Here is a 12850-nt window from a genome sequence, read left to right as displayed (position 1 = left end):
GTTCTTTGGAGGTGTTCGGTGATTTTTTTTTTAAATAATCTAGAATATTTTAATTATCTAAGGAGTCCTTTTAATAACAAAAATATAAGTTATGAAGTTAACTATACAGTAATTAATTTTATGTATATGAATTAATCTAAATAGAGAGAGAAGTCATAAATAAAAAATATACACCAAAATCATTATCAGTAAACATGATTTTAGTTCAAAACTTTTATTCAACAACAATTACACTAAAGTCTTTAGTTGTACGATTTTAGTGTTTTTGAATTTAGAAGAAATCAAAACTTTTAGTCAACTTTATTGTATTTTTTCTAAAGTCATATGTTATTTGCATGATAACTTCGTTTAAACATAATTAATTAAATTAAAGTCACTATTTAGGCTCACAATTTTAATATTTTCATTAAAATCTTTGTCTTTTCATGACTTAAGCTTTAAAAGTCAGAAATTGTTCATTTAAATAACGATTTCTTTAAAATAAAGTCATTCGAATAAGCAAGACTTAACTATTTTTGTAATTTTTTTTAAATCGGACTCAAATACGTAATTTTTAATTGTAAATAACTCTTATTTATAAAAGAATAATTTAAACTGCTTCCACCATTATATAATACTTATTTTTTTTATTCCATGTATATTGTATTTTTTACTACATGTGTATCCAAAAGCAAGTTACCATTTCACTGTGAAAAATAATCTAAATAATCTAAAGTGAAAAATAAGGTTTCAAACATTATTAAGCATCTATCAAAGTGAAAAAATAATCTAAATTTATGTTCAAAAATTTTTAAGCCTAATTTGAAAAATATAAATTCGCCAAAATCAATAATTTGACCATATTAGAATAATGAATTAAGTAATAATCCATAAACTACCTTAATTTTATATGGCTGAATATTTTTTATCTTAAACATTTGTCACATAAAAACTAATTGTCATTCTGTAAATAGATTCATTAATGATAACATAGATGATTTTTTTTTCTCTATCAATAAAGAAATTTCCATGAACACAGTACAAATTAACGCAAACAATAAAAATAAAATAAAATTACATTAAATACGACAAAATTAAAAGAGTAGAAAAAAAAATCTTTATAATATGTCTTTTCCCTGTTTAAGGAAAATCTTAAAAGTATTAACATATCACCATGAAATTACAAATGAATATGACTTCATTCCCATTTAAAAAAATATTTGAAAAATTAATGTATTATTAAAAAGTTGATATTTTATATGATAATTTCTCTAGTGTAATTAATGACAAGTATGATAAATATTCATTATTCATATTTATTAGAATATATTATTTGTCTTTTATATATGTATTTTGTGTTATTTTTATGGAAAGATGTATAATTTTTATATTTTTTTAATAAAGATTTAATTATTTTTTATTGGGATAACTATCTAGGAAGATTGAAGATTGAAAAAAAAAAAGTAATTGGACATGAAACAAAAGTTAATTTGTCCCAAGTTAAACGAAAAAGATAATTCAACATTGGTGAAATTTTTCTTAAATAACTTTAACATTTAGTAGTTTTATATATTTTTATCTTGAATTGAATCGGTCAATGTTTTTAATCACTATTTAAATTAGTAAGTAATCCTAATTAGTCAAACAAATACAAATTTTTTTAAAAAATCGCTACTTAAAATTTTCATTTTATTATTTATAGAATTTTTTACACTTTGTCGAAAAGTTAACATTTAATTTAAGATTTTTGTCTCAATTTACAGTATACAATTCTTCTAATTAATTTGAGATTTTTTGAGGAATTGTGTAATGTGAATATACATCGATTTTTAATTGAAGTTTTTATTTTTCAATATGGTTATTAGCTCTTCATTACTTAACATTAATAATTATTTGGTAAACTAAAAAAAATAGTGGAATAATATGATATTCTCACTATGTCATTGAAACATATTTTATAAATAAAATTTTATTCCGAGAATCATTTCAAAATGTCATTATTGTTATGTAAATATAATCAGAAATCAACCTAGAAATAATATTTGAATCTTATGCGTCTCTTGTCTTAGACCAAATATTAATAAAGTTTTATTAAGTCATAATCTGGACAAGTAGTTGGTCCAAATTCAAAATTCTTTCATAAGTTGCAGCACTCTTATAATTTCATTACGATGAGATTACATCATAATGATAAAATAACTCGCATTCATCACGAGGAACTGCATTGAAAAATAATTTTTAATGTAACCATGGTCCACCTCAATTCGTATTAGATTTCATAAATTTTATAGGGCTTTTTATTTGTTACAACCCGTCATATTAGGATAATTTATTAAGTAGTTGATTTAAGTGACGATGAGTTTCTAGAAGAGAATATTTCTTAAAAAAAATTTAATTGTAGCATCTTTAGTAAAATCTTATGATATTTTATGTTCTAGTTTTTCTTATCTCATTATACAAGACTTTATAAAAGTTCATCTAAATTTTACTTTTATAACAAACCACAGTTTGAGCTCTTAAATAACTTTTTATTGCTATATAAAAGACCTTATAATTTAACTTTTAAGATGTAAGAATATAAAAAAAAATCTAAACAGCGTAAAAGTATAAAAGATATATTTAGAGATCACCAGAGTTTTTTTTTACAAGAATTCATCGTCCATACTATAGTTATTTTAGTAAAAAGCCTTGTAAAGATAAATATAAAGATCTTATATAAAAATGTAGATTTTTTTTTTAATATCAGTATTCATAAAATTAGTAAATATTTTTTATCATAATCATATATAACCTTATTTCCCTATTTGGAGCAGAATAATGTTTAAAAAAGAACCTAAATTAAGAAATTTAAAGAATTTTCCTCAAAAATACACTGCTGCATATTAATAATACAACTTATTAATAGACTTTTAAAAGAAATTATTTATAAATTCATTACCTAATATTCTTGAAAGATTTAAAGTCTCCCACAAGTTTTGTATTATAAGATGAACAGTCTTTTCAAGAAAAAGCCAATTGACCCATTTAGAATTATTGGCATAATTAATGTCACACTACTAATAAAATAATGCAATTCCTATTAAAATACATTAACGCTACGAATCTCAATCGCGCTTATTTGTGGCTTGCAGAGTTCAGTATAGCCGCTGAAAAATGACTTATTCCAAAAAAACTCACCGAGCTTATAGAAAAACTCAAGGCATGAGAGAAAGAATCAATTGGCACCATAAACCCACTTCTCTGCATTGCTAGTGAAACTAACTAACTCCTCTGGCTTAAACCACAAATTAATCTCATCCTTGGCAGTTCCGGGACCATCACTCCCATGAATGATATTTCTGTAAAGCACAAGACAATTATAATCAAATTTGTGATGACCAAATAATGTACAAAGCATTGTGTAAAGAGAAACAAAACTAGCAAATTTATTTGCAGAACAATTGGTTACCTTCCAACAACAACAGCCAGATCACCCCTAATTGTTCCAGGTTCTGATTTCTGGGGATCTGTGGCTCCAATTAGCTTTCTGCCATAGGAAATAACTCCCTGTCCTTCCCACACCTGTGACATGAATTTTAGGGAAACAAAAAAATAATTAAGAACACTGGTTTTTTTATTCCTGTCATCAGAGGTTGAGTCATTTCTATTTTCTAACCATTGCAATAACAGGACCAGAGCTTAGGAAATCACACAGCCCATCGAAGAAGGGTCTTTCTTTCAGGTCGTGATAGTGCTGTTTGGCAAATTCCTTTGAAGGAATCACTACTTTAATTCCCACAAGCTTGTACCCTTTCCGCTCAAAACGAGATATAATCTCAGAAATCTGAAAAGGAGAAAAACAAAAATGGTGAGCAAAACCTGAACAAAGGTCAGAAGTGTGGAAGAGAGCATTAGATAGTCCCAAATTATAAGGATTTCATGTTTCGACTAATGTATGTGTGAAAGTTAAATTAACGAATATAGAAAAAAGAATTAATAACATTTTAAATAAGATTAAGCAAAGATTAGTTGAGACTGTATTTCCATACTCGGTAATCATTTCTCAAAGTAGGGACCATATTGTGACACGTGATGACAAAGTTGCACTTACTTGTTCACAATGTTTCACAAACAAATCATAAAGAAGTGCAAGAAATGAAATTTCACTTTACCAGCCCTCTCTGAACTCCATCAGGCTTGATGGCAATGAAAGTGCGCTCCAGCTGTGTAAGAAAAAGTAGACACGTTATAATCGTGTCAGGGAAAACAGCACGCAACCAGCAGTATCAGCGTAAAAGGCAAGGAGAATTCGTTAAAGAAATGTAAAGCGTACCTCAGCTGCGTGCACCTCCTGATCTTGGAACATGTAAGCTTCAAGACACAACAGAAGAAAAAGAAAATAAAATAAAATCAGTAGCAGAATACCAAGTTAAAGGAAGCCTGCACTAATGTTAAGATCCCACCAACTAATTCAAAGCATATAAGCAGACGCTTAAAACTTTTGTCGGAAATCCGATTTCACATCCTACTATAGATAAAAAAATATCGATACAAGTGAATATAAATCTACATTTTAACATAATATCAAAACCATAACCATAAGTTAAAACCTGTTAGACCTATCGTGTCATTTCTATTGGGTCACTATCGGTTAAAGTGTTAAGTTACTGTGTCAAAAATTGGTTAAATCTAAAAAGACTTGATTAAAGTTTTGAAATATTTTACTATGTAGGGGATGTTAAGGGAATTAAAAGTGTATGACATCCAAAAACATAACTTGATCCAAAAATAGTATTATTGATGTTGAAGAGGTCCCGAAAGCCACAGCTGCTACTATTAAGCAGCAAGGGACGAGGCTCCTCCTCCTTTGACACCCAATCGGCATCTCATATAAGTAATTGATTAAGATGCTTATGATTTTTAGTTAAATCTAATCTTAATTTTATGAAATTCTATTACATGACTAGATATGTATCTCAAACAATTGTATTATATATATTTTTAAAATAATTGCATTGTCTGTTGTATCAGATTCACATTTTTATATATGTACATCTTACTTAGATCTTAACCATCTATATTAATTGTACAGTGTAGATCTACTCATTGTAGACAAATATATGATATAAACGATAGTGGCACGCAGGATTAAAGATGCCCATTCGTAGCAATTAAAATACATATCCGGTTTGTCACTTTGTGATCACAAACACACACAGTAGTCAAAAAGTAAATGCATTGTTTCAACAGTTATTGCTGACCAAACCTGCAGCAGGAAGAGCAATGGCTCCCGAAATCCATGATGACGCGGATCCACTTCCAGAACCGCTCCTCCCATGACTCGAGGACCAAAGAGGCACTTTGCTGCTCAATGAAACAGCAGCAGCAGCCCCAACCGCACGTCCTTCTGTAAAAGCGAAAATTCATTTTTCGTCTCAGCGAAACACAAAACATCTAAATTCAACCCATTCACATTTCCAATCGGTTCCTAACGAAAACCATAACAAAGTACACGGATATTTCCAATCCAAAAAAAAAAACAGATGTTCGCGCAAATTGTATAAAAGAAAATTAAAAAGAAAGCTGAGAATCATGAAGGTTTAATTTTAGCACGACGATATAGTGGTTAGGGTATAAGAAAGGTTTAAATTAAAAAAAAAGGCAATTGGAGAATGATGATGAGAAAAAGGCATAGGAGGTAGTTACGAGAGTGAAAACGAGAGGCTTTGGAAGCAGAAAGAAGGGACCTCGCGGCTCTTGAAGCAGATTTGCAAACCTGTGAGGCCATCTTCTTGGCTTCGTGTAGATTGTTCTGAGTGACAGAGCAGAAGAAGAGAACACAAGGATGCAACGGTGAAGAATGATCAAGGATTATCGCTTCCTTTTATTTCGCCTACCTTTGCAATTTGGTCCTTGGGTTTTTGTTTTTTTAACTTTTCGGTAGTTTTGGTAGGATGTGTAAATTGGAAACGGGTGGTGTGTATGTGAGCACGTAGTGAGAGTTAGGGTTAATTAAGTAACTTTACTACTGCAGTCAAACATTGCCCATGATGTTTGAGCCCACGTGCTCGGAATAAGATCCTCTCCAACCTCCTCCCCCTATATCTGTGCGCTTCCTGCATTCTCTACTTCTTACTCTCACCTAACAAGCATTCACATGTAAAATATTAGTTATACAAATCGCATAAATTTTTAATTTTTTTATTTGGATTAACTAAATTTTAGGTTCATACTTTTAATTAGGTGATAAGACTATTATTTTGGTCACTTATCTTTATACATTAATAATATAAGTATAAAAGTATTTTTTATCAATATAAAATAATATTAAAATTGACATGTTAAATAACCAGATTGTTACATATGATTTCCGTATCATCATCTTTAACGATAAAGAAATTTTCATGACTGAATTAAAAAATCTAAAAAACTTTAGCATATTTTCCTACTATTCTCCAATTTAACTTTTAGGTGCATGTATCTCAACCGCTAATATGCATTAAACTTTTACAGAAAAAATAATTAAAAATGGATGGTGAGAGATTGAACTGCTCATCCTAAAGTTGTTTTCTAGCTGCAGGGGACATCCGCATTTATGTTACAGAATAAGTCCAACAACCGGAGGAGGGATGGCTGAAGTGAAATTATTAACAGCAGAGGAGACAGAGATTTTATTATGTACAAAGGATAATAGCAAGAGAAATGATGGTTGAAAAGGATGATGTAGTGATAATAAGATTGATGAATGATTGATTTAGTTTAAAGGGTGAGAAAAGAGGGATAGAGGTAGGGAACAATGCTCTTTTATAGATTCTTGTTTCCTGGAAAATCATTACGAAACCCCCTCTCTTGTCAAATACTTTACGTGGTACTGTTGCATTTGGACAAAAAGAACCAAAGAAAAGTTTCTTAGATGAGGCTCAAGTCTCGATTGCAATCAAGGAAATTTAGCTTGTAACCTGTGCTCACCTTTTTAAATGTCTGAGTATAGTAGTTTTAACTACCTAAACGTGACCCACTTCATTTGCTTCAGTGAAACGGAGATGGAAAACTAAAAAGAAATTGTGGAATCAACTTCACTCTCAAGATTGTCCACCAAAACGTGGAATTTTTTCTTCAGCAATGTTAGGCCAAAAAATGTGTTTAAAAACTATTTTAACCACATAATCAATTAAGTAACTGCCTGCCTGTCATTTTTCTTTTTTTTTAATCAAAATAATAATAAGAAATAATACTAATAGTAAGATTAAATAAGAAGAATTTCCGATGGGAAACACGAGCCGCAAATATCTCTCCGTTATAGCTAAAATTGGCACCCCTTTCGCATTTGATTTTCACTTCTATTCCTTTTTGTTACTATAAGGGGCGTAAAGCATCGCCCAACCATTCACTTGATATACGTCGAAGGCATTCCTATAATGACTTTTGGATAATCCTCTCTAGTTTAGTTTTTGAGGTGAAATAGAGCTTAATTCACACTCATTTCTAAATACATTCACCGTATAATCTTGGCATTCACATTTTTCTTGATTATTATTTCAGTAGGGGCAGAGGGGAGAAGTCTTTCCCATGACACGAATGAAAATCTTTTGTAACCCAACTATCAACTTTTACCCCCTCCCACTTCTTTATATCACTATTTTATGCCTACAATATAATTTACAGCTTATCATAATCTCCCCAGGAAGATAATGAAAGTTGGACACTAACAACTCATAATGCTGTTCGTGAACAAAAGTATAACCACCAATCTTCATGCAGAGTTTTTATCCTTTTTTAAACCTCAAGATGCCACAATAGTCACTATTCAGGTGTAAGCATTCAATTTTATGTTTCTCTTTATAAAGATGTACCAACTCTAGTTAACATACATATAGAAAGGTCATTAAAATTGCAAGGTTTAAAAAGTCACAAATAAATCACTAGTTTTTATTAAGTTACTTTCAAGATATCATCGTTATTTACAAAGTAGCCAAGATTTACAAAAGCCACTTAAACTCACCAAACAAGGTGTACTTATATTAAATCTTAGTCGAACCATTGGGAACTGAAGTATCAGATTCCAGTTTGCGGTCAGCTTTAGGAAATGTATCACATTCCAATTTGCATTCGCTTTGTAAAGCTGATAACCAAGAGCCCACCTGAAAGAAGAACATTGGAGGCAAACTACATCATTGAAATGGTGACATGTGACTGACTTTAGAAGGTGATCAAAATTATATCAAGGATGAAAATTGCTTAACATAGTTCAGAGTGTAAAACTAAAATACAATAATATTAATAAGTACTACTAAGAATCAAATTATCTTAACGTGAACACACCTGTATCTTAGAACTGCTTGAGCATTCATATCGCAATCCATGACGAGTTAAAATATAAAAGGCATACTGAATTTCATCATCTTCTTGCTTAAAACATGGTAAACTCCCTACTTCAATGATATCAGATAGAAGAGTCGAGTCCTGCGGGCTTATATCTGCAATGTTTTCCCTTCATCAGAAAGCATGCATTGATGCTTTATAAATGAAAGTAAATCATTTAAAAGCTTGAGAATAATTTTTGTTTGATTGAGCGAACCATGTGCAGTTGTTCTTTTTCAAAGACAGATTAAAACACAAATTTAGGCTTTTTCAAAATAGCTTATGCATATGGGAGAGCTAGTTCTAAGCATGACATAAGGGTCTCCTTGACTAAGCTAGCAGCAAATTCCCCGCTGCTGCTCCTATTACTCTATTTAAATTAGGGTGGGTCTACGGCTGGTCCATCCTTTGACATAAAAGGGAATTTTTTAAATAATTATAAAGAGAATTCTTGGAGCTTCCAGTAGCTCAAGCTTTTGGAGAGTTGATTCTTGACAGGTTGAAATCCAAACAAACGTCATCTAAACGTCTTTAACTATATGGTGACGATACCTATATACGAGCTTCTGATTTGAAAGAAAAAAATGGTCAATAACAAACTTCAAGATAGTAGAAGTGGTACTATCCAATGGAGAATGAATTTTCCTAACCGAGGAATTGATTATAAAAGTTATTGAAAAGGCATTCCACACGGTGATTAAGAGGTTTCCAACACTTCCATTTCTCATCCACCCACATTTTAAAAGGCACAAATGTAATTTATCTGTAGAAAAAAGATTGTGAAGCCCGGTAAATTTTGACGTTCTGATTAGTCACATCATGCATTTAACTGAAAGATGAAAATAAGTTCATATTTGGTTGAGAAAATAATTTGAAAGCATGGGTGTTCCAATGGAATATTCTTTCTCGGGTGGTGTTTGTTGTGGATAGAGTGAAAAAAATTGAGTCTAGTCCCCTCTTATGTTTCTTATGTTATAATTGATAGAAAAATGAAAAAAATAATAATTAATTTTTTAAGTTAAATAAGCTTGTCTTGACCGTTTGGCCCAATTTGAACCAAATAAACTTTTGGGTTACCAAAACAAATCAACCTGCGCTATCTTTTGGCTCCTAGATAACTCAAATTGGTCTGAAAAAAATTTTAGATCTGAAGAGTGAACTGGATAGATTGCTCTTCTTTATTTACATCTATGTTTCGGTAAAATGAAACGGACATTTCATCACTTTTGTGATGAGATATCATTCCTACAGGCAGACAATTCAAAAGAGTTATCCTCACTAAAACAGTTGAATTCCTGCATCTTATGTATGTCAGCAAATTCATGTGACTAATATCGAGTATAATAACAATACAATGACAAACAGAGAATTGCCGTTATCTATAGATTCTATATCCTACGCTGGATTCACTTTCATGCATTCTACCTAGCATAAATCGTTTAGGAGCAAGCAAGAACATTCAAAAAGGAATAAAACATCTTCAAATAAATTGGTATTTCTTTATATATTCAAAAATAGAGGGGCGCGGGAGAATAATACGAAACAGAGAGCAGAGCTTTACTGTTCAGATTTAACTGCATTAATATTAAAGCAAAGTAATTCTTAAAAATGAGAACTGCAAGAATGAAAGAACATGACTTACTGCATTACCTGTACACAACAGATATAAAAATATACATGCTCCATGGAGAACAACAAAACGAGGAAGCCGATCATCTACTTCAGTATCATCTATCGGTGCAGGTTCTCCTGGTAGTGCTGCCCATCTCTTTACAAGAGAGAGCAAAAGCAAATGAGTTCAGCTTGTTATGTCAAATAAATAATGAAGCTCAAACTAAAGAAACATAAACTGGTGTAGGGCAGGCAGTTAGTACAGTTCGAATGTATAAATATCCAGATAAACGAGCAGACCGCAAAACTTCATCAATATGTTCCAACCTGTGTTAATTGTTAAACAAAATTAATTTAATAAATCATTATACAAGAAAGCACAGCACCCCAGCTCTCCTAAGCCAATCAAGAATTCCCCACAGAAAGGGGAGGAATAGGTAGATAGGTATTAAACAGTTAATTTCTTTATTTTCTCAATGCAGCTATTTCAACTACAAATAAGACTAAAGAGTAACTGTGTCTAGCACACCAGGAAGAATCACTTGTAAGGAGTGAAATGGATAACAACGAAAGAAAAAGGAAGTCCTCATTTTATTCTTAACACTTCAAAAAGTCACACTTATCTAGATTTTAATACTTATGACAGCATCTACGCAGCTTCTATGAATAATATCAGGACCCCTAGAGGATACAAGAATTGTGACCGAAAGAATTCTGCTAATTAGTGAACAATTAATATTACAAAGTTGAGGATGACATCACTCACTGAGCTTTCAAGTGAGCTTCCCTCTCCTCTATATCGGCAAGTTCTGTTCGAAGTGATTCCACTTCCGCAGCTGTTAGCTCAACCTACAGAATATAAATTTTTATTGGTAGGATGTAATAGAAACTTGACCGATGACAAAATATGCTCAGCATAAAAGCTTCTCAAATCACACCTTTTCCTGACCTCCAGTACTGGAACCCCATGACAGTCGCCGAGGAGAAAACAAGTTCAACATGAAAGCTGTCCTTAATTTCCTTCGACTCCGTTGATGGCGTGAGGACCTAAACTAAGCTAGATTGAGTGAATCAAATAAATTGAAAGTCTCTCAACAACTGTTTTTATTATTGCTTTCTTCTATTCATTTTTAACCAGGAAACCATACCTTGATGATTGATCAGTTCCAGGCTCTGTAATAGATGATGTTCTGCTCTCAGGGGATTCTGAACTTGCTGTTGGAACTTGAAAGTGATCAGGGATGATTTTTAGTTTCGGGGGACCATCATCCATTAAATTTACCTTCAACAAGAAGAAAGGACGGCAATCCTATTTTGAGGACGACAGCATAAGAGTGAAGCAGGGTTTATCCTTATATAATAATAACCACGCCAAGATGTTAAATAGGCACAAAATTCACCACTTCCTTAACTGATTCATAAGTTGCAAATCAGTTTTTGACTTTCGCCCAGTATGCAGCCAAAGGTCATTTCAGCAAATAGTTGGAATATGACACGGGTGCCAGCCCTGAAATGTACAAAAACAAAAGTTCAGCAACACATAAAACATCCACATCCAATCTTTACCACCACCACCCCCAAAAAAAAACATCGTGGACTACCACCGGCTAACAAGAAAACAACATACGCAAATCGTTAGACCATCAAAAACAAGCAGTCCCAGAATAGTTGTGGCTAAACTACTACAATTGAAGAGAAAAGCATGTTCCTTTGCCTTCAAATAAAGTGGTGTGGAATATAAAATCCATTCGTCCAGAAAGATCGTAAAGAAAATGCTGACTACCAATCACAAGGGACCAAAAACTCAAGAAAAACAGGCAAGTTCTAGAGAAGATATAAGACTGGCTCTCACGGCATTGGTTTGCCAGCTGCTATAACAAACAAACGGTATCCCTTTTCCATTATTTCCTCCCTCTCAAGGTAAAAAGAAGCAACTCTTTTACGCAGATCAAATTATAAAACATACTGAAAGAATAACTCCAGCTTAGTATTTAACTATGGTTATGTATTACTCCAAAGTCCAAAGCGAACAGCATGCTAAATACTCGATTATAATGCTTCTTTAAAAGCAAAAAATCGATAACCCAGAAAGACTCGGATGCTCATTTAAATAGTGTGAGGAATAGACTTCACCTATACAATCGCTCCACGTGATCAACAAAAGCCTTCACCCACATTCATCAACTTAAACAACGGAACTCAGTCGGAAATAGTAGTAGCCACAAGATACAGAAGCAGAAACGTCGGAAAACAAAGAACGATAATAATACACTTCAAACCACGAATCAAGCAGAAACTCAGAACTACTAAACTAGATCAACACATGTTGCTGATATACTAACCCTAATACTCCAAACAGAGCGAAGATCGAAAGAAAACACAGAATAAATAAATAAAATAAAAATAATGGGTCAAACAAATAGAACATGTGGCACGACAGCTACAGCTTACAGGTTAGAAGTGCCAGAGTATTAGTAGACGACGTATTATTAAAAGAGAAGTTTTTTATGAATAGAGTTTGAAGAAATAAACCAGAGAAGGGTTTGAGGTTGGATACTTTCCTCGCTGGAATGAAAACAGAAAGCGGCTCGAAGCCCAAGAAGGTGGTGTTTGTTTCGTACAGCGCGCTTCCGTTTGCTGTTGCGGTTATAGCGAAAAGACACTTTGGCCCATGAATTTTTCCCCATCCGCAATTCTTCACAGATTAAAAAAGTAATATAATGTTTTAAAAGTTATTAGCTGTTTAAGTATCGTGATGATTAGTTATTAATGTGTGTCAGTCATCTTCGATCATTGCAAAAAAATATAATCAATATATTTTATTAAATTACAGAATTTATCTTACATTAGTTGAGAAGATTTTGGTTAAAAGTAATGTAGAAAACAAATTGAAGTGAAAATTATGACAAATACAAATAAC

At 32.0% G+C, this 12850-nt stretch overlaps 1 protein-coding gene across 4 annotated transcripts; it reads right to left on the bottom strand.

Moving 5' to 3' along the window:
• Positions 1-2941: 2941 nt before the first annotated feature.
• On the bottom strand, positions 2942-12611 carry LOC148205413 (nucleoside diphosphate kinase III, chloroplastic/mitochondrial-like). Of its 4 annotated transcripts, XM_088103198.1 has the most exons (14): positions 11079-12505; positions 10869-10977; positions 10697-10779; positions 10194-10257; positions 9970-10087; positions 8281-8435; positions 8054-8099; positions 5665-5754; positions 5225-5365; positions 4292-4329; positions 4131-4181; positions 3635-3802; positions 3428-3540; positions 2942-3317 (listed from the first exon to the last, which is right to left on the bottom strand). In XM_088103198.1, the coding sequence occupies exons 1-14, from the start codon at positions 11201-11203 to the stop codon at positions 3194-3196; spliced, it is 1425 nt and encodes a 474-aa protein (XP_087959324.1). In that variant the 5' UTR covers positions 11204-12505; the 3' UTR covers positions 2942-3193. The 4 variants fall into 4 exon arrangements, with proteins under 4 accessions (XP_087959324.1, XP_087959323.1, XP_087959321.1 ...); XM_088103197.1 differs by lacking the exons at positions 2942-3317; positions 3428-3540; positions 3635-3802; ... (2 more) ...; positions 5225-5365; positions 5665-5754 and having other exon boundaries at positions 7867-8099; positions 11079-11437; positions 12463-12611; XM_088103195.1 differs by lacking the exons at positions 2942-3317; positions 3428-3540; positions 3635-3802; ... (2 more) ...; positions 5225-5365; positions 5665-5754 and having other exon boundaries at positions 7867-8099; positions 11079-11437; positions 12064-12607.
• Between the last annotated feature and the right edge of the window lie 239 nt (positions 12612-12850).

Source organism: Vigna umbellata, chromosome 1, assembly GCF_029865625.1.
Source record: "Vigna umbellata cultivar VRB3 chromosome 1, Vumbellata_1.0, whole genome shotgun sequence".
In the NCBI taxonomy this organism is placed as follows: domain Eukaryota; kingdom Viridiplantae; phylum Streptophyta; class Magnoliopsida; order Fabales; family Fabaceae; genus Vigna; species Vigna umbellata.
This window is presented reverse-complemented; position numbering and strand designations above follow the sequence as displayed.

Bases quoted from the DNA above. Each gene is read 5' to 3' on its own strand.
- LOC148205413 (XM_088103198.1), bottom strand. From the start codon at position 11,203: ATGGATGATGGTCCCCCGAAACTAAAAATCATCCCTGATCACTTTCAA. The intron at 10,978-11,078 runs GTATGGTTTCCT...AGCTTAGTTTAG, and splicing joins GGAACTGATCAATCATCAAG to GTCCTCACGCCATCAACGGA. The intron at 3,803-4,130 runs GTAAAGTGAAAT...TCTCCTTTTCAG, and splicing joins ATGGAGTTCAGAGAGGGCTG to ATTTCTGAGATTATATCTCG.